The 22637-nt window shown below is 34.5% G+C and overlaps 1 protein-coding gene across 1 annotated transcript in view; it reads right to left on the bottom strand.

The window, feature by feature from the left end:
• The window catches only part of LOC142337939 (uncharacterized), a 44602-nt gene that overhangs the window by 2454 nt on the left and 19511 nt on the right, over positions 1–22637 (bottom strand). The window contains exon 2 of the mRNA XM_075387572.1: positions 2443–2758. Coding sequence (XP_075243687.1) covers positions 2443–2758 — 316 coding nt within the window. The remainder of the gene's footprint in view (positions 1–2442; positions 2759–22637) is intronic.

The following is a 22637-nucleotide window of genomic DNA, read 5'->3' as shown; positions in this document are numbered from 1 at the left end:
TTTGCATAAATTTCTACCAAATGAGGAACAGTATTTTACAAAAAGAAGGTTGTATGAAAAAATAGATAGCCTGCAACGCAAATAACTCAGTGGAGTAAATGACGCATTAGATTGTTGAGATCAACCATTATTAACAAAGCAAGTCAAGAAGAACAATAAAATGAAACAACAATCAAAACAAACGCTAATTACAACCACAAGTTTATGTCCATTTAAAAAAAAACTTATTAACAAGTCAAAAAAGAGTCAGATAAATTTGCAACTAAAAAAAGTGTTACTTCACTAGAAAGGATATGAGACCACTCCATAATAATAACAAGGCTCGTTAACTATTAGACAAAAGTGAGCAAAAAAATCAGCAAGAAAAAGCTGGCTCATGTTTTTAAAAACAATTAATTTCAAAGAAATGAAAACCATTAGATAGCAATATAAAACATCCAAAAAGTTTAAGATCACATACGCTTCCATAGGAGAGCGTTAGGACCAGTTATTATTCAATTTTTCGTGCGGTTATATAAAAAAACATTATATAGAGACAAAAAACAAAAATTCAATTCAAACCTGCGAGAAAACCCTGTCGAAGCCATAAAGCCAGATTCGGCCCCTAAAATGTTAGATTTAGCGTTCCTTGAACGCCAATATTGTTTTATGCAACCTCTCATTAATGAGATTCGGAAACAAGTTGACAAAAAAAGAGAGGAACAGCAAAATTAAATAAAAGTTTTGTATTTTACAAAAACAATTAACTTTAAAGTCATGAAAGCCATTAGCTACAAAAAAACTGAATACGTTTGTTTGTTGGTCCAAAATAAGCGCTTGCGACCTATTAATTTTCTGAGAATGTCTTACGTCTACAAAAAAACAGGAAATATAGACAAAAATCAGAAGTTTGTTTATTTTTTTTGCCTCAAACCCGTGTCGAAGCCAGTAAATTCAAAACAATTTCCATAAAAACATCAGATTTTGTTCATTTGTGTCGTCCCTCGAGGACGGAATTGTCCTATATGACCTGTATTTAACAAGACTGGGTAACAAATTGGCAAAAAAGAAAAATGCGAAGTTAAAATTCTTTATTTTTGAAAACAAATGTTTTCAAAGTAATGAAAGCCCTCAGCTATCTACTGAAATCAGAGTATTGGCATATTTATTCCTCCAAAAAAGCGAATGGGACCTGTCATTTTCTAGGAAATTTCAAACGACTTAAAAGACCAGGTGAAAACTACAGTTAAAGACAAAAGTAAAAAAAACCAATTAAAGTCTTCGAGAAAGGGGTGTCGAAGCCCATAAAACCATAATCTATACCTTTAAAGACTTTTTTTGTTCATATGTTTCTTTTTTTTGAACGTAAATAGTGTAATATGTGATCTGTCAACAAATAGATAGTGTGACGAATGGAGAAAAAAACGTGAAAAATGGGCTCATGTCTAAGAATCCAAAACAAATTGTGAAATCTAGTAGTATCAACGCCAGAAAACCATAACTTAACAGGTAAAACCGCCAAAAAAATTAAATTGTAGTTCATTAGAAAGAAAAGGAAGAAGAAGTATTCTTTCTTTGCAGACGCTAAGCTACAACTTGACCAAAATAAGAGAAAAATAGCGGCAAGGTTCAATTGTGTTAGTTGTTGACCGGTTTTTACTGCCGGCCAATTGAATCAAAGTGGACCAAAAGAATCTTATTTTGGACAATTTTCAATGAAAAAGGCTAAATTTTGAAATATTTAGCCTAAATGTTTGCGGAAAAAGTATATCAAAATAGTCAAAAAGACATTTTTAGCTCTAGAAATAAATTCAACATTGTTCTTGTTAACAATTTTTTACATATTTTAGCAAAAATGACAAAATTGTAGGCAAAAATTCCGGAAAAAGTGAATAAAAAAACGCAAATCGAACCAATATTCACAAAAATCTAAACCACGAAAACTCGCTCACAAAAGGAATTTCAAAAAATCTTTTTAATTCCATATTCTGCGCTGGACGGGCTTTTTAATGATACCGCTCAGAACTGTGTACGATGAATATATTGATCGGTCAAAATTGTCTGAACAAAGAAAACAGTTGAGCATATAGTTCCTCCTCCCTCAAGGGGGGTCGGAACAATTAATTTGATTAGCGATAATCATATGTGACCCTTTATTCTAATGTTCAACCCAGGAAGTTTTATTCATGGTTGATTGTGTAAATGATTAGATATATCGCTGCCAGTTGGGAGCCAATATTCTTCGTGGATATGGTTGGTGCAAAAAATCTTCTGTGGTCTTCATTCCGGGGCGAAATGAGTCTTAATGTACAAACCAGATTTCAAACAATGCAATTTTTATTGAGCAACTCAAACAGCATAATTTTTTTTTCAAAATTTATCCCAAGTTTTTACTTCTCTTCAGCTTCAAAAACAGCCAAACATAACATTCGAGTTTTTTGTAGTGAAAACTGACAAACTTACAAATTTTGTATGATGAACTGCAACATCTGTGAGCATGGAACCCAGAGTCAGAAGAAAACCAACAATTATTACGAAGTACATCTTCTTTCTGTTTGATGAATTGAGTTTAGTCTTGGCATCATTCGCTTTGCATATCAGGAAGTATCTCTCTATGGCCATAGAAAGTACAATTACTCCTCCCAGACATTCACAACAGAATACAACACAGTATACTAGATAGTTGTAGTCTCCATTTGTGAGATCTTTCCTATTGTTGTACATGAACAGAATACTTCCTTCGTCGTTAGAGTCGCACGAAACTGTCGCAAAGCATTGCCTGGTTTGATTTCACTAACAAATTTTGTATGAAAAAATTTAATTAGGGCTCATCATTTATTCATATATTATTTATAAATTGATCTGCAGTGGTATTTCACGGTCGATTTAGCATCGACTTAACAATTCAATGCAGACAATTTTTCCATGTTAGTTTTAAATAATCAGAGATACAAATAAACAGAAAAATACTGTAAACAAAAAGAGGGAGTCCCATTGCTAAAAAAACAGAAAAAAATATTGGAACTATAATGGAAAAATAACGAAACAAAAAAAGAATAAAGAGTTTCAGAGAAACATCACGTTTAATTCCGATCCACGAAAAAAGTTATTCACGAGTTAAAGTGCTAGAATCAGCGCTTTATTGTAAAAACGCACCTTTTTAGAGTACAAAATATGCGTAGGTAATGAGATTTTGAATTGGAAACAAGAACTTAGTTACAGTCATCACTATCGCAAAAGTGTTTGTATTACGATTATGAGGAAATACGCTAAGCATTAGCTCTTACTGCTCGATCTATATCGCTAAGCATTTAGCCACCGCGCCCAGCTGAGCTTGTTGTTGTTGGCGGCTATCCCTCTTCTGCTGGGATTGAATCGCCAGCCAGTGGATTGTATCCTCGCAGAGTTGGAAAAAGTGCTTCTAGTACGATTTCACTGCTTTTTATTGTCATGGTTTATACTTTTTGTCAGCTGGCCTAATGTGATTGGTTGAATCACTATGTCGATAAAATCTAAAGCAATAGCACAATAGGATTGCATCAGATAGCACTAAAAACGATTGAGTTTTGTTTTGTATGTAGCACTGCTACATCTCACACCAGTTTTGAGAAAAATAAATTTTTTTTCAGTTATCTGAAAAAAAAAATCTTCTCTTGTTTTTGTACAGATCTCTTCATGTACTGTTTTGCTGCACCCAATTATTTGTCACCTGTGGACACATATGCTTCGGCAATAATACAATAATTTTTAGGTACTAATGTGCGCGCAAAATCTGCGTCAACAAAAAGCCAATTGGGCCAACAAATAAAATCAACACTCTTTTTTGGCGTTTTCAACATAATCCAACGAATCTGACTAATGAATTGAACATCGCAGTCCAAATAAGAATAACAACTATTGGAAAAACAAAAACAATGCACGAAATTTATCCATCCGGGGAAATAAAGAAAAGAAAATAGCGTTAATAGCAAACGAAGAGAAGAAATTTTCTCAATCTTAAGGTGTGAATTTTCTACTGCTCGGTGCACCAGATTTTATAGGAAAAAAATGCGTAGATAAGGAGATGTCGATTTTGGAATAAGCACTTAGTTACAGTCATCACACTAAAAAATTGGGCATACTTTTTGCCAGCTAGCATAGTCTGATTGGTTGATTTACTATGTCGACACAGATTAAGGAAATAGCACAATAGAATTTCATCAGATAGCATAATAATGAATGAGTTTTGAATTGTTTTTAGCACTGCTGCATCTCAGACCAGGTTTGAGAAAAAATTTTTTTTTGAGTTATCTGAATATAACTTCTTCTCTGATTTTTGTACAGATCTCTTCGTGTACTGTTTTGCTGCACCCAATTATTTATCACCTGTGGACACATCTGCTTCGGCAATAATTCAATATTTTTCAGTTACTAATATGTGCGCAAAATCTGCGTCACCAAAAAGCCAATTGGGCCAACAAATAAAATCAACGCTCTTTTTGGCGTTTTCAACAATAATCCAAAGAATCTGACTGATGAATTGAACATCGCAGTCCCAACTAGAATAATAACTATTGGTAAAACAAATACAATGCACGATTTTTATCCATCCGAAGAAAAAATAAAAGAAAATAGCGTTAACAGCTAACAAAGAGAAGAAAGTTTCTCAATCTTAAGGTGTGAATTTTTTACTGCTCGGCGAACCAGACTTTAGAAAAAAAATTGCGTAGGTAATGAAATGTTGATTTTGAAACAAGCACTTAGTTATTGTCATCACTCTATAAAATTGGGTATACTTTTTGCCAGCTATCCTAGTCTAATTGGTTGATTTACTATGTCGACACAGATTAAAACAATAGCACAATAGAATTTGATCAGATAGCATAATAATGAATGAGTTTTGAATTGTATGTAGCACTGCTGCATCTGAGACCAGTTTTGAGAAAAAAAAAATTTGAATTATTGAATATAACTTCTTCTCTGATTTTTGTACAGATCTCTTCGTGCACTGTTTTGCTGCACCCAATTATTTGTCACCTGTGGACACATCTGCTTCGGCAAAAATTCAATATTTTTCAGGTACTAATGTGTGCGCAAAATCTGCGTCACCAAAAGCCAATTGGGCCAACAAATAAAATCAACGCTCTTTTTGGCGTTTTCAACAATAATCCAAAGAATCTGACTGATGAATTGAACATCGCAGTCCGAACTAGAATAATAACTATTGGTAAAACAAAAACAATGCACGATTTTTGTCCATCCGGAGAAAAAAATAAAAGAAAATAGCGTTAACAGCTAACAAAGAGAAGAAAGTTTCTCAATCTTAAGGTGTGAATTTTTTACTGCTCGGCGAACCAGACTTTAGAAAAAAAATTGCGTAGGTAATGAAATGTTGATTTTGAAACAAGCACTTAGTTATTGTCATCACTCTATAAAATTGGGCATACTTTTTGCCAGCTATCCTAGTCTAATTGGTTGATTTACTATGTCGACACAGATTAAAACAATAGCACAATAGAATTTGATCAGATAGCATAATAATGAATGAGTTTTGAATTGTATGTAGCACTTCTGCATCTGAGACCAGTTTTGAGAAAAAAAAGTTTGAGTTATTGAATATAACTTCTTCTCTGATTTTTGTACAGATCTCTTCGTGCACTGTTTTGCTGCACCCAATTATTTGTCACCTGTGGACACATCTGCTTCGGCAATAATTCAATATTTTTCAGGTACTAATGTGTGCGCAAAATCTGCGTCACCAAAAGCCAATTGGGCCAACAAATAAAATCAACGCTCTTTTTGGCGTTTTCAACAATAATCCAAAGAATCTGACTGATGAATTGAACATCGCAGTCCGAACTAGAACAATAACTATTGGTAAAACAAAAACAATGCACGATTTTTATCCATCCGGAGAAAAAAATAAAAGAAAATAGAGTTAACAGCTAACGAAGAGAAGAAAGTTTCTCAATCTTGAGGTATGAATTTTTTACTGCTCGGCGCACCAGACTTTAGAAAAAAAAATTGAGTAGACAATGAAATGCTGATTTTGAAACAAGCACTTAGTTACAGACATCGCTCTAAAAAATTTGGCATACTTTTTGCCAGCTAGCATAGTCTTATTGGTTGATTTACTATGTCGACACAGATTAAAGAAATAGCACGATAGAATTACATCAAATAGAATTAAAATGAATGAGTTTTGAATTGTATGTAGCACTGCTACATCTCACCCAGTTTTAAAAAAATGAAAATTTTTTTGAGTTATCTGAATATAACTTCTTCTCTGGTTTTTGTACAGATCTCCTTCTCTTCGTGTATTGTTTTGCTGCACCCAATTATTTGTCACCTGTGGACACATCTGCTTCGGCAATAGTTCAATAATTTTCAGGTACTAATGTATGCGCGAAATCTGCGTCACAAAAAAGCCAATTGGGCCAACAAATAAAATAAACGCTCTTTTTGGCGTTTTCAAAAATAATCCGAAGAATCTGACTGATGAATTGAACATCGCCGTCCGAAAAAGAATAATAACTATTGGTTAAACAAAAACAAGGCACGAAATTTATCCATCCGGTGAAAAAGAAAAGAAAATAGCGTTAACAGCTAACGAAGAGATGAAAGTTTCTGAATCTTAAGGTGTGAAATTTTTACTGCTCGGCGCTCTAGACTTTAAAAAAAAATTGCGTAGATAATGAAATGTTGATTTTGAAAAAAGCACTTAGTTACAGTCATCAATCTAAAAAATTGGGCATACTTTTTGCCAGCTAGCATAGTCTGATTGGTTGATTTACTATGTCGACCCAGATTAAATCAATAGCACAAAAGAATTTCATCAGATAGCATTAAAATGAATGAGTTTTGAATTGTATGTAGCACTGCTACATCTCACACCAGTTTTGAGAAAAATGAAAACTTTTTTTGAGTTATCTTAATATAACTTCTTCTCTGGTCTTTGTACAGATCTCCTTCTCTTCGTGTACTGTTTTGCTGCATCCAATTATTTGTCACCTGTGGACACATCTGCTTCGGCAATAATTCAATAGTTTTCAGGTTCTAATGTATGCGCGAAATCTGCGCCAACAAAAAGCCAATTGGGCCAAGAAATAAAATAAACGCTCTTTTTGGCGTTTTCAAAAATAATCCGAAGAATCTGACTGATGAATTGAACATCGCAGTCCGAAAAAGAATAATAACTATTGGTAAAACAAAAACAATGCACGAAATTTATCCATCCGGGGAAAAAAGAAAAGAAAATAGCGTTAACAGCTAACGAAGAGAAGAAAGGTTCTCAATCTTAAGGTGTGAATTTTTTACTGCTTGGCGCATCAGACTTTAGAAAAAAAATTGCGTAGATAATGAAATGTTGATTTTGAAACAAGCACTTAGTTACAGTCATCACTCTAAAAAATTGGGCATACTTTTTGCCAACTAGCATAGTCTGATTGTTTGATTTACTATGTCGACCCAGGTTAAATCAATAGCACAATAGAATTTCATCAGATAGCATTAAAATGATCGAGTTTTGAATTGTATGTAGCACTGCTACAACTCACACCAGTTTTGAAAAAAAAATTTTTCGTTATCTGAATATAACTTCTTCGCTGGTTTTTGTTCAGATCTCTTCGTGTACTTTTTTGCTGCACCCAATTATTTGTCACCTGTGGACACATCTGCTTCGGCAATAATTCAATATATTCAGGTACTAATGTGTGCGCAAAATCTGCGTCAACAAAAAGCTAATTGGGCCAACAAATAAAATAAACACTCTTTTTGGCGTTTTAAACAATATTCCAAAGAATCTGCCTGATGAATTGAACATCGCAGTCCGAATAAGAATAACAACTATTGGTAAAACAAAAACAATGCACGAAATTTATTCATCCGGGGAAAAAGAAGAAAAGAAAATAGCGTTAACAGCTAACGAAGAGAAAAAATTTTCTCAATCTTCAGGTGTGATTTTTCTACTGCTCGGTGCACCAGATTTTAGAGGAAAAAAATGCGTAGATAATGAGATGTTGATTTTGAAACAAGCACTTAGTTACAGTCATCACACTAAAAATTGGGCATACTTTTTGCCAGCTAGCATAGTCTGATTGGTTGATTTACTATGTCGACACAGATTAAGGCAATAGCACAATAGAATTTCATGAGATAGCATTAAAATGAATGTGTTTTGAATTGTATGTAGCACTGCTACATCTCACACCAGTTTTGAGAAAAATAAAAAAAATTTTTGAGTTATCTGCATATAACTTCTTCTCTGGTTTTTGTACAGATCTCTTCGTGTACTGTTTTGCTGCACGCAATTATTTGTCACCAGTAGACGCATATGCTTCGGCAATAATAAAATAATTTTCAGGTAATAATGTGTGCGCAAAATCTGCGTCACCAAAAAACCATTTGGGCCAACAAATAAAATCAACGCCCTTTTGGCATTTTCAACAGTATTCCAAAGAATCTGAGTGATGAATTGAAAATTAAAGTCCAAATAAGAATAATAACAATTAGTAAAACAAAAACAATGCATGAAATTTATCCATCCGGGGAAATAAAGAAAAGAAAATAGCGTTCATAGCAAACGAAGAGAAAAAATTTTCTCAATCTTCAGGTGTGATTTTTCTACTGCTCGGTGCACCAGATTTTAGAGGAAAAAAATGCGTAGATAATGAGATGTTGATTTTGAAACAAGCACTTAGTTACAGTCATCACACTAAAAATTGGGCATACTTTTTGCCAGCTAGCATAGTCTGATTGGTTGATTTACTATGTCGACACAGATTAAGGCAATAGCACAATAGAATTTCATGAGATAGCATTAAAATGAATGAGTTTTGAATTGTATGTAGCACTGCTACATCTCACACCAGTTTTGAGAAAAATAAAAAAAAATTTTTGAGTTATCTGCATATAACTTCTTCTCTGGTTTTTGTACAGATCTCTTCGTGTACTGTTTTGCTGCACGCAATTATTTGTCACCAGTAGACGCATATGCTTCGGCAATAATACAATAATTTTCAGGTACTAATGTGTGCGCAAAATAAGCGTCACCAAAAAGCCATTTGGGCCAACAAACAAAATCAACGCCCTTTTGGCATTTTCAACAATAATCCAAAGAATCTGAGTGATGAATTGAACATCGTAGTCCGAATAAGAATAATAACTATTAGTAAAACAAAAAAAATGAATGAAATTTATCCATCCGGGGAAATAAAAAAAAGCGTTATCAGCAAACGAAGAGGAGAAAATTTCTCAATCTTAAGATGTGAATTTTTTACTGCTCGGTGCACGAGATTTTAGTGGAAAAAAATGCGTAGATATTGAGATGTTGATTTTGAAAAAAGCACTCAGTTACATTCATCACTATAACAAATTGGAAAATGTTGCATCCGTTATTTGTCACGTGTGGACACGTCTGCTTTGGCAACAAATCAATATATTCAGGTACTAATGTGTGCGCAAAATCTGCGTCACCAAAAAACCATTTGGGCCAACAAATAAAATCAACGCTCTTTTTTGGAAATTTCAACTATAATCGAAAGTACCTGACTGATTATTCGAACATCGCACTCCAAATCAAAATATTAACTATTGGTTAAACAAAATCAATGTAAGAAAATTAGCTCTCTGGGGACAAAAAGGAAATGAAAACAACGTTAACAGTTAACGAGGAGAATAAAGTCTCAAAATCTTAGTGTGTGATTTTTTTGCTGCTCGGCGCATCAGATTTTAGAGAAAAAAATTGCGTAGATAATGAGATGTTGAATTTGAAACAAGCATTTAGTTACAGTCATCACTACCAAAAATTGGGCATAATTGTCTGTATTATTAATATGTCAGGAAAAAAGCTAAACATCAGCTCCAACCGCTCGAGCTATGTCACTAAGCATTTAGACACCGGGCTCAGCTGAGCTTGTTGTTTGCACCTCTTCCTCTACTACTGGGCTTGAATCGCCAGCCAGTGGATTGCATCCTTGCAGAGTTGGAAAAAGTGCTTCTTGTACAAATTCACTGCTTTTTATGGTGATGTTTTATACTTTTTGCCAACTTGCATGGTCTGATTGGTTGTTTGAGTATGGCGACACAGACTAAAGCAATAGCACTAAAGAATTTGATCAGATAGCATTAAAATTAATTGAGTTTTTAATTGTATGTAGAACTGCTACATCTCGCACCAGTTTTGAGAAAAATGAATTTTTTTTGAGTTATTTGAATATAACTTCTTCTCTGGTTTTTGTACAGACCTCCTTCTCTTTGTGTACTCTTTTGCTGCACCCACTTATCTGTCACCTGTGAACACGTCTGCTTTGGCAACAAATCAAAAAATTTCAGGTACCTATGTGTGGGCAAAATCTGCCTCACCAAAAATCCATCTAAGGCCAACAAATAAAATCAACGCTCTTTTTGGCATTTTCAAAAATAATCGAAAGTATCTGACTGATTAATCGAACATCGCACTCCAAATCAAAATAATAACTATTGGTTAAACAAAAGCAATGCAAGAAAATTATCTCTCTGGGTACAAAAATGAAATGAAAATAACGTTAACAGTTAGCGAGGAGAATAAAATCTCACAATCTTAAGATGTGATTTTTTGCTGCTCGGCGACCAGATTTTAGAGAAAAAAAAGCGTAGATAATTAGATCTTGAATTTGAAACAAGCAGTTAGTTTCAGTCATTACTATCAAAAATTGGGCATAATTGTTTGTATTAATAATATGTCAGGAAATAAGCTAAACATCAGCTCTCACTGCTCGAGCTATATCACTAAGCATTTAGACAACGGACTCAGCTGAGCTTTTTGTTGTTGGCGGCTATCCCTCTTCTGCTGGGATTGAATTGCCAGCCAGTGGATTGTATCCTCGCAGAGTTGGAAAAAGTGCTTCTAGTACGATTTCACTGCTTTTTATTGTCATGGTTTATACTTTTTGTCAGCTGGCCTAATGTGATTGGTTGAATCACTATGTCGATAAAATCTAAAGCAATAGCACAATAGGATTGCATCAGATAGCACTAAAAACGATTGAGTTTTGTTTTGTATGTAGCACTGCTACATCTCACACCAGTTTTGAGAAAAATAATTTTTTTCAGTTATCTGAAAAAAAATTCTTCTCTTGTTTTTGTACAGATCTCTTCATGTACTGTTTTGCTGCACCCAATTATTTGTCACCTGTGGACACATATGCTTCGGCAATAATACAATAATTTTCAGATACTAATGTGTGCGCAAAATCTGCGTCACCAAAAAACCAATTGGGCCAACAAATAAAATCAACGCTCTTTTTGGAAATTTCAACAATAATCGAAAGTATCTGACTGATTAATTGAACATCGCACTCCAAATCAAAATATTAACTATTGGTTAAACAAAAGCAATGCAAGAAAATTATCTCTCTGGGTACAAAAATGAAATGAAAATAACGTTGACAGTTAACGAGGAGAATAAAATCTCACAATCTTAAGGTGTGATTTTTTGCTACTCGGCGCACCAGATTTTAGAGAAAAAAAATGCGTAGATAATTAAATCTTGAATTTGAAACAAGCGGTTAGTTTCAGTCATTACTATCAAAAATTGGGCATAATTGTTTGTATTAATAATTTGTCAGGAAATAAGCTAAACATCAGCTCTCACTGCTCGAGCTATATCACTAAGCATTTAGACAACGGGCTCAGCTGAGCTTGTTGTTGTTGGCGGCTATCCCTCTTCTGCTGGGATTGAATCGCCAGCCAGTGGATTGTATCCTCGCAGAGTTGAAAAAAGTGCTTCTAGTACGATTTCACTGCTTTTTATTGTCATGGTTTATACTTTTTGTCAGCTGGCCTAATGTGATTGGTTGAATCACTATGTCGATAAAATCTAAAGCAATAGCACAATAGAATTGCATCAGATAGCACTAAAAACGATTGAGTTTTGTTTTGTATGTAGCACTGCTACATCTCACACCAGTTTTGAGAAAAATAATTTTTTTTCAGTTATCTGAAAAAAAATTCTTCTCTTGTTTTTGTACAGATCTTTTCGTGTACTGTTTTGCTGCACCCAATTATTTGTCACCTGTGGACACATATGCTTCGGCGATAATACAATAATTTTCAGGTACTAATGTGTGCGCAAAATCTGCGTCACCAAAAAAAAAATTGGGCCAACAAATAAAATCAACGCTCTTTTTGGAAATTTTAACAATAATCGAAAGTATCTGACTGATTAATCGAACATCGCACTCCAAATCAAAATAATAACTATTGGTTAAACAAAAGCAATGTAAGAAAATTATCTCTCTGGGGACAAAAAGGAAATGAAAACAACGTTAACAGTTAACGAGGAGAATAAAGTCTCAAAATCATAGTGTGTGTTTTTTTGCTGCTCGGCGCACCAGATTTTAGAGAAAAAAATTGCGTAGATAATGAGATGTTGAATTTGAAACAAGCACTTAGTTACAGTCATCACTACCAAAAATTGGGCATAATTGTCTGTATTATTAATATGTCAGGAGAAAAGCTAAACATCAGCTCTCACTGCTCGAGCTATGTCACTAGGCATTTAGACACCGGGCTCAGCTGAGCTTGTTGTTGGCACCTCTTCCTCTACTACTGGGCTTGAATCACCGGCCAGTGGATTGCATCCTTGCAGAGTTGGAGAAAGTGCTTCTTGTACAAATTCACTGCTTTTTATGGTGATGTTTTATACTTTTTGCCAACTTGCATGGTCTGATTGGTTGTTTGAGTATGGCGACACAGACTAAAGCAATAGCCTTAACGAATTCCATCAGAAAGTATTAAAATTGATTGAGTTTTTTTTTGTATGTAGAACTGCTACATCTCACACCAGTTTTGAGAAAAATGAAATTTTTTTTGAGTTATTTGAATGTAACTTCTTCTCTGGTTTTTGTACAGATCTCCTTCTCTTTGTGTACTGTTTTGCTGCACCCACTTATCTGTCACCTGGGAACACGTCTGCTTTGGCAACAAATCAAAAAATTTCAGGTACCTCTGTGTGGGCAAAATCTGCCTCACCAAAAATCCATCTAAGGCCAACAAATAAAATCAACGCTCTTTTTGGCATTTTCAACAATAATCGAAAGTATCTGACTGATTAATCGAATATCGCACTCCAAATCAAAATAATAACTATTGGTTAAACAAAAGCAATGCAAGAAAATTATCTCTCTGGGTACAAAAATGAAATGAAAATAACGTTAACAGTTAACGAGGAGAATAAAATCTCACAATCTTAAGGTGTGATTTTTTGCTGCTCGGCGCACCAGATTTTAAAGAAAAAAAAATGCGTAGATAATGAGATCTTGAATTTGAAACAAGCAGTTAGCTTCAGTCATTACTATCAAAAATTGGGCATAATTGTTTGTATTTTTAATATGTCAGGAAATAAGCTAAACATCAGCTCTCACTGCTCGAGCTATATCACTAAGCATTTAGACACCGGGCTCAGCTGAGCTTGTTGTTGTTGGGGGCTATCCCTCTTCTGCTGGGATTGAATCGCCAGCCAGTGGATTGTATCCTCGCAGAGTTGGAAAAAGTGCTTCTAGTACGATTTCACTGCTTTTTATTGTCATGGTTTATACTTTTTGTCAGCTGGCCTAATGTGATTGGTTGAATCACTATGTCGATAAAATCTAAAGCAATAGCACAATAGGATTGCATCAGATAGCACTAAAAACGATTGAGTTTTGTTTTGTATGTAGCACTGCTACATCTCACACCAGTTTTGAGAAAAATAAATTTTTTTCAGTTATCTGAAAAAAAAATTCTTCTCTTGTTTTTGTACAGATCTCTTCGTGTACTGTTTGGCTGCACCCAATTATTTGTCACCTGTGGACACATATGCTTCGTCAATAATACAATAATTTTCAGGTACTAATGTGTGCGCAAAATCTGCGTCACCAAAAAGCCAATTGGGGCAACAAATAAAATCAACGCTCTTTTTGGAAATTTCAAAAATAATCGAAAGTATCTGACTGATTAATCGAACATCGCACTCCAAATCAAAATATTAACTATTGGTGAAACAAAAGCAATGTAAGAAAATTATCTCTCTGGGGACAAAAAGGAAATGAAAATAACGTTAACAGTTAACGACGAGGAGAAAGTCTCATAATCTTAAGGTGTGAATTTTTTGTTGCTCGGCGCACCAGATTTTAGAGAAAAAAAATTGCGCAGATAATGAGATGTTGAATTTGAAACAAGCACTTAGTTATAGTCATCACTATCAGAAATTGGGCATAACTGTTTGTATTATTAATATGTCAGGAAATAAGCTAAACATCAGCTCTCACTGCTCGAGCTATGTCACTAAGCATTTAGACACCGGGCTCCGCGGAGCTTGTTGTTGGCACCTCTTCCTCTACTACTGGGCTTGATTCGCCGGCCAGTGGATTGCATCCTTGCAGAGTTGGAAAAAGTGCTTCTTGTACAAATTCACTGCTTTTTATGGTGATGTTTTATACTTTTTGCCAACTTGCATGGTCTGATTGGTTGTTTGAGTATGGCAACACAGACTAAAGCAATAGCACTAAAGAATTTGACCAGATAGCATTAAAATTGATTGAGTTTTCAATTGTATGTAGAACTGCTACATCTCACACCAGTTTTGAGAAAAATGAAATTTTTTTGAGCTATTTGAATATAACTTCTTCTCTGGTTTTTGTACAGATCTCCTTCTCTTTGTTTACTGTTTTGCTGCACCCACTTATCTGTCACCTGTGAACACGTCTGCTTTGGAAACAAATCAAAAAATTTCAGGTACCTATGTGTGGGCAAAATCTGCCTCACCAAAAATCCATCTAAGGCCAACAGATAAAATCAACGCTCTTTTTGGCATTTTCAACAAAAATCGAAAGTATCTGACTGATTAATCGAACATCGCACTCCAAATCAAAATAATAACTATTGGTTAAACAAAAGCAATGCAAGAAAATTATCTCTCTGGGTACAAAAATGAAATGAAAATAACGTTAACAGTTAACGAGGAGAATAAAATCTTACAATCTTAAGGTGTGATTTTTTGCTGCTCGGCGCACCAGATTTTAGAGAAAAAAAATGCGTAGATGATGAGATCTTGAATTTGAAACAAGCAGTTAGTTTAAGTCATTACTATCAAAATTTGGGCATAACTGTTTGTATTATTAATATGTCAGGAAATAAGCTAAACATCAGCTCTCACTGCTCGAGCTATATCACTAAGCATTTAGACACCGGGCTCAGCTGAGCTTGTTGTTGGCACCTCTTCCTCTATTACTGGACTTGAATTGCCGACCAGTGGATTGCATCCTTGCAGAGTTGGAAAAAGTGCTTCTTGTACAAATTCACTGCTTTTTATGGTGATGTTTTATACTTTTTGCCAACTAGCATGGTCTGATTGTTTGTTTAAGTAAGCCGACCCAGACTAAAGCAATAGCACTAAAGAATTTGACCAGATAGCATTAAAATTGATTGAGTTTTTAATTGTATGTAGAACTGCTACATCTCACACCAGTTTTGAGAAAAATGAAATTTTTTTGAGTTATTTGAATTTAACTTCTCTGGTTTTTGTACAGATCTCCTTCTCTTTGTGTACTGTTTTGCTGCACCCACTTATCTGTCACCTGTGAACACGTCTGCTTTGGCAACAAATCAAAAAATTTCAGGTAACTATGTGTGGGCAAAATCTGCCTCACCAAAAATCCATCTAAGGCCAACAAATAAAATCAACGCTCTTTTTGGCATTTTCAACAATAATCGAAAGTATCTGACTGATTAATCGAACATCGCACTCCAAATCAAAGTAATAACTAATGGTTAAACAAAAGCAATGCAAGAAAATTATCTCTCTGGGTACAAAAGGGAAATGAAAATAACGTTAACAGTTAACGAGGAGAATAAAATCTCACAATCTTAAGGTGTGATTTTTTGCTGCTCGGCGCACCAGATTTTAGAGAAAAAAAATGCGTAGATAATGAGATCTTGAATTTGAAACAAGCAGTTAGCTTCAGTCATTACTATCAAAAATTGGGCATAATTGTTTGTATTTTTAATATGTCAGGAAATAAGCTAAACATCAGCTCTCACTGCTTCTATTACAAGAACATTGCAAGAAAATTATCTCCCGGGTAAGAAAATAAAAGAAAATATCGTTAACAGTTAACGGAAAGAAGAAATTCTCTCAACCCAAAGTTGTGATTTTTTTGCTGCTCGACGCACCAGACTTTAGAGAAAATAATTTCGTAGATAATGAAATGTTGACTTTGAAACAAGCACTTAGTTACAGTCATCGCTCTCCAAAACTGGGTATACTTTTTGCCAGCTAGTATTGTCTGATTGGTTGATTTACTATGTCGACACAAATTAAAGCAATAGCACAATAGAATCCCAACAGATAGCAATAAAATGAATGAGTTTTGAATTGTATGTAGCACTGCTACATCTCACACCAGTTTTGAGAAAATTTAAAGTTTTTTTGAGTTATCTGAATATAACTTCTTCGCTGCTTTTTGTACAGATCTCCTTCTCTTTGTGTACTGTTTTGCTGCACCCAAATATTTATCACCTGTGGACACATCTGCTTTGGCAATAATTCAATAATTTTTAGTTACTAATGTATGGGCAAATTCTGCCTCACCAAAAATCCGTCTTTGGCCAACAAATAAAATCAACGCTCTTTTAGGCATTTTCAACAATAGTCCGAGATATCTGACTGATTAATTGAACATCGCACTCCGAATTCAAATAATAACTATTGGTAAAACAAAAGGAATGCAAGAAATTTATCCCTCCGGGGACAAAAAACAGAAGAAAATAGTGTTAACAGTTAACGAAGAGAAGAAAGTCTCACAATCTTAAGGTGTGAATTTTTTGCTGCTCGGCGCACCAGATTTTAGAGAAAAAAAATTCTGTAGATAACGAGATGTTAAATTTGAAGCAATCACTTAGTTACATTCATCACTATTAAAAATTGGGCATAATTGTCTGTATTATTATTATGTCAGGTAATAAGCTAAGTTTTAGCTCTCACTGCTCGAGCTATATCGCTAAGCAATGAGCCACCGCGCTCAGCTGAGCTTGTTGTTGTCGGCAGGTCTTCCTCTACTGCTGGGCTCAAATGGCCGGCCAGTGGATTGTATCCTCACAGAGTTGGAAAAAGTGCTTCTAGTACGATTTCACTGTTTTTTAGGGTCAAGTTTCGTAATTTTTGCCAGGTGGCATAATGTGATTGGTTGATTCACTATGTCGACACAGACTACAGAAATAGCACAATAGGATTGCATCAGATAGCACAAAAGTGATTGATTTTTGTATTGTATGTAGCACTGCTACATCTCATCCCAGTTTTGAGAAAATTGAAAAGTTTTTTGAGTTTTCTGAATAAAACTTTTTCTGTGGCTTTTGTTTAAATCTTCTTCTCTTCTTGTTCCGTTTTGCTGCATCCAGTTATTTGTCACCTGTGAGGACGCCTGATTTGGCAATAAATCAATAAATTTCAGGTACCAATATGTGTGCAAAATCTGCCTCACCAAAAAGCCATCTTAGGCCAACAAATGAAATCATTGCTCTTTTTGGCATTTTCAACAATAATCAAAAGTATCTGACTGATTAATCGAATATCGCACTCCAAATCAAAATAAAAACTACTGGTGAAACAAGGCAATGCAAGAAAATTATCTCTCTGGGGACAAAAATGAAATGAAAATAACGTTAACAGTTAACGACGAGGAGAAAGTCTCATAATCTTAAGGTGTGAATTTTTTGTTGCTCGGCGCAACAGATTTTAGAGAAAAAAAAATTGCGCAGATAATGAGATGTTGAAATTGAGACAAGCACTTAGTTATAGTCATCACTATCAGAAATTGGGCATAATTGCTTGTATTATTAATATGTCAGGAAATAAGCTAAACATCTGCTCGAGCTATATCACTAAGCCTTTAGCCACCGGGCTCAGCTGAGCTTGTTGTTGGCGGCTCTTCCTCTAATGCTGGGCTTGAATAGCCGGCCAGTGGATCGCATCCTTGCAGAGTTGGAATAAGTGCATTTTGTACAAATTCACTGCTTTTTATGGCAATGGTTTATACTTTTTGCCAGCTAGCATGGTCTGATTGGTTGAATAAATATTTCGACAAAGACTAAAGCAATAGCACAAAAGAATTTGATCAGATAGCATTAAAAATGAATGAGTTTTGAATTGTATGTAGAACTGCTACAACTCACCCCAGTTTTGAGAGAAATGAATTTTTTTTTATTTATCTGATTATAACTTCTTCTCTGGTTTTTGTACAGATCTCCTTCTCTTCGTGTACTGTTTTACTGCACTAAATAATTTGTCACCTGTTGACACATCTGTTTCGGCAATAATTAAATTATTTGCAGGTACTGATGTGTGCTCAAAATCTGCGTCACCAAAATGCCATTTGGGCCAACAAATAAAATCAATGCTCTTTTTGGCGTTTTCAACATAATCCAACTAATCTGACTAATGAATTGAACATCGCAGTCCAAATAAGGATAACAACTATTGGAAAAACAAAAACAATGAAAAACGAAATTTATCCATCCGGGGAAATAAAGAAAAGAAAATAGCTTTAATAGCAAACGAAGAGAAGAAATTTTCTCAATCTTAAGGTGTGAATTTTCTACCGCTCGGTGCACCAGATTTTAGAGGAAAAAAATGCGTAGATAAGGAGATGTTGATTTTGGAACAAGCACTTAGTTACAGTCATCACACTAAAAAATTGGGCATACATTTTGCCAGCTAGCATAGTCTGATTGGTTGATTTACTATGTCGACACAGATTAAGGAAATAGCACAATAGAATTTCATCAGATAGCATTAAAATGAATGAGTTTTGAATTCTATGTAGCACTGCTACATCTCACACCAGTTTTGAGAAAAATAAAAAAAATTTTGAGTTATCTGAAAATAACTTCTTCTCTGGTTTTTGTACAGATCTCTTCGTGTACTGTTTTGTTGCACACAATTATTTGTCACCTGTTGACACATCTGTTTCGGCAATAATTCAATAATTTTCAGGTACTGATGTGTTCTCAAAATCTGTGTCACCAAAATGTCATTTGGGCCAACAAATAAAACCAATGCTCTTTTTGGCGTTTTCAACAATAATCCAAAGAATCTGACTAATGAATTGAACATCGCAGCCCGGATAAGAATAATAACTAATGGAAAAACAAAAACAATGCACGAAATCTACCCATCCGGGGAAATAAAGAAAAGAAAATAGCGTTAATAGCAAATGAGGAGAAGAAATTTTCTCAATTTTACGGTGTGAATTTTTTACTGCTCGGCGCACCAGACTTTAGAGAAAATTGCGTAGATAAAGAAATGTTGAATTTCATCAGCTAGCATTAAAATGAATGAGTTTTGAATTGTATGTAGCACTGCTACATTTCACACCAATTTTGAGAAAATTTAAAGTTTTTTTGAGTTATCTGAATATAACTTCTTCGCTGGTTTTTGTGCAGATCTCCTTCTCTTCGTGTACTGTTTTGCTGTACCCAATTATTTATCACCTCTGGATACATCTGCTTTGGCAAAAATTCAATAATTTTTAGGTACTAATGTGTGCGGAAAATCTGCGTCACCAAAAACCCATTTAAGGCCAACAATTAAAATCAACGCACTTTTTCGCGTTTCCAACAAAAATCCAAAGAATCTGACTGATGAATTGAAAATTGCAGTCCGAATCAGAATAATAACTATTGGAAAAACAAAAACATTGCAAGAAAATTATCTCCCCGGGAAAGAAAAGAAAAGAAAATATAGTTAACAGTTAACGAAGAGAAGAAATTCTCTCAATCCAAAGTTGTGAATTTTTTGCTGCTCGACGCACCAGACTTTAGAGAAAAAAAATTGCGTAGACAGTGAAATGTTGACTTTGAAACAGGCACTTAGTTACAGTCATCACTCTCAAAAACTGGGTATATTTTTTGCCAGCTAGCATAGCTTGATTGGTTGATTTACTATGTCGACACAGATTAAAGCTATAGCACAATAGAATTTCATGATATAGCATTAAAATGAATGAGTTTTGAATTGTATGTAGCACTGCTACATCTCACCCCAGTTTTGTGAAAATTTAAAGTTTTTTTGAGTTATCTGAATGTCACTTCTTCGCTGGTTTTTGTACCGACCTCCTTCTCTTCGTGTACTGTTTTGCTGCACCCAATTATTTGTCACCTGTGGACATCTCTGCTTTGGCAATAATTCAATAAATTTTAGATACCAGTGTGTGCGGAAAATCTGCGTCACCAAAAAGCTATTTTAGTCCAAAAGTAAAATTAATGCTCTTTTTGGCGTTTTCAACAATAATCCAAAGAATCTGACTGATGAATTGAAAATTGCAGTCCGAATCAGAATAATAACTATTGGAAAAACAAAAACATTGCAAGAAAATTATCTCCCCGGGAAAGAAAAGAAAAGAAAATATCGTTAACAGTTAACGAAGAGAAGAAATTCTCTCAATCCAAAGTTGTGAGTTTTTTGCTGCTCGACGCACTAGACTTTAGAGAAAAAAAAATTGCGTAGATAATGAAATGTTGACTTTGAAACAGGCACTTAGTTACAGTCATCACTCTCAAAAACTGGGTATATTTTTTAGCCAGCTAGCATAGCCTGATTGGTTGATTTACTATGTCGACACAGATTAAAGCTATAGCACAATAGAATTTCATCAGATAGCATTAAAATGAATGAGTTTTGAATTGTATGTAGCACTGCTACATCTCACCCCAGTTTTGTGAGAACTTAAAGTTTTTTCTGAGTTATCTGAATATAACTTCTTCGCTGGTTTTTGTACAGATCTCCTTCTCTTCGTGTACTCTTTTGCTGCACCCAATTATTTGTCACCTGTGGACACATCTGCTTTGGCAATAATTCAATAAATTTTAGGTACCAATGTGTGCGGAAAATCTGCGTCACCAAAAACCTATTTTAGGCCAAAAATAAAATTAATGCTTTTTTTTGGCGTTTTCAACAATAATCCAAAGAATCTGACTGATGAATTGAACATCGCAGTCCGAGTCAGAATAATAACTATTGGTAGAACAAAGAATATGCAAGAAATTTATCCCCCGGGGAAAAAGAAAGGTAAATTGCGTTAACAGTTAACGAAGAGAAGAAAGTCTCTCAATCCTAAGGTGTGAGTTTTTTGCTGCTCGGCGCACCAGGCTTTAGAGAAAAAAAATTGCGTAGATAATGAGCATAATTGCATAGATACGTCTGCTTCAGCAAAAATTCAATATTTTTCAGGTACCAATGTGTGGGAAAAATCTGCCTCACCAAAATACCATTGTAGGACAACAAAAAAAAATCAACGCTATTTATGGAATTTTCAACAATAATCCGAGATATCTGACTGATTAATTGAACATTGCACTCCGAAGCCGAATAATAACTCTTGGTAAAACAAAAGGAATACAAGAAATTTATCCCTCCGGGGACAAAAAAGAAGAGAAAATAGCGTTAACAGTAAACGAAGAGAAGAAAGTCTCACAATCATAAGGTGAGATCTTTTTGCTGCTCAGCGCAACAGATTTTAGATTAAAAAATTTGCGTAGATAATGAGATGTTGAATATGAAGCAAGCACTTAGTTACAGTCTTCACTATCAAAAAATTGGCTTAATTGTCTGTATTACTAATATGAGGAAATCAGCTAAGCATTATCTCTTACTCCTCGAGCTTTATCGCCAAGCATTTAGTCACCGCGCTCAGTTGAGCTTGTTGTTGTTGGCGACTCTTCCTCTACTGTAGGGCTTGGATCGCTGGCCAGTGGATTGTATCCTCGCAGAGTTGGCAAAAGTGCTTCTAGTACAAACTGTTTTTTATGTTGATGGTTTATACTTTTTGCCAGCTGGCATAATCTGAGTGGTTGATTAACTATGTCGACACGGACTACAGCAATAGCACAAAAGAATTTGATCAGATAGCATTATATATGATTGAGTTTTCTATTGTATGGAGCACTGCTACAGACTAATGCGTTGAAATTATGTAAGAAATGCGCTGAATGTTTTGAAATGCGCTGAATGCATTCAAAGTTTCGAAATTTCGTATCAAAAACCTTTTACATAATATTACGCTGAAGTGCGCAAACATTTTTTAAGAAACAGCGCATTTCACCGTGTTTCCTTCATAATTTACAGGAAAATTCTCGACTCGAATCTTGACAGATTAACAAAAGTTTACAATTTCATCAAATTATGCGTGAACACAATTAGTATAATGAGAAGAAGAAAATCACTATAGGACTCAAGTTCATGATTTGGTGTACTCAAAAATGAAGCTACAAAACCTGCTTGCTAATCTAGAAAAATATATCTAGAAAAACCTATGACAATGAGATCTGATATAGATTGAAAGTAAAACAAATTCTAAATCCACACACTAAAACCAAACGCTCAAAAGCGCCTGTACATACCCAATTTGTAATATTTTAAATTTCAATTTATATATAAATATATATATATATATATATATATATATATATATATATATATATACATATATATATATATATATATATATATATATATATATATATACAATATAAATTTGATAATTTTGTGATATTGAATATGGAAAAAGATGAAACAATAACAATTATAGCTTTTCAGTGCTTTACGGAAGGATGGTGCCCATAGCCTGCATAGTTAGCACTCACAGCCTGTCTATCATTTTTTT

The sequence above is a fragment of the Convolutriloba macropyga genome, chromosome 4 (assembly GCF_964194025.1).
Source record: "Convolutriloba macropyga chromosome 4, txConMacr16.3, whole genome shotgun sequence".
NCBI lineage: Eukaryota > Metazoa > Xenacoelomorpha > Acoela > Convolutidae > Convolutriloba > Convolutriloba macropyga.
This window is presented reverse-complemented; position numbering and strand designations above follow the sequence as displayed.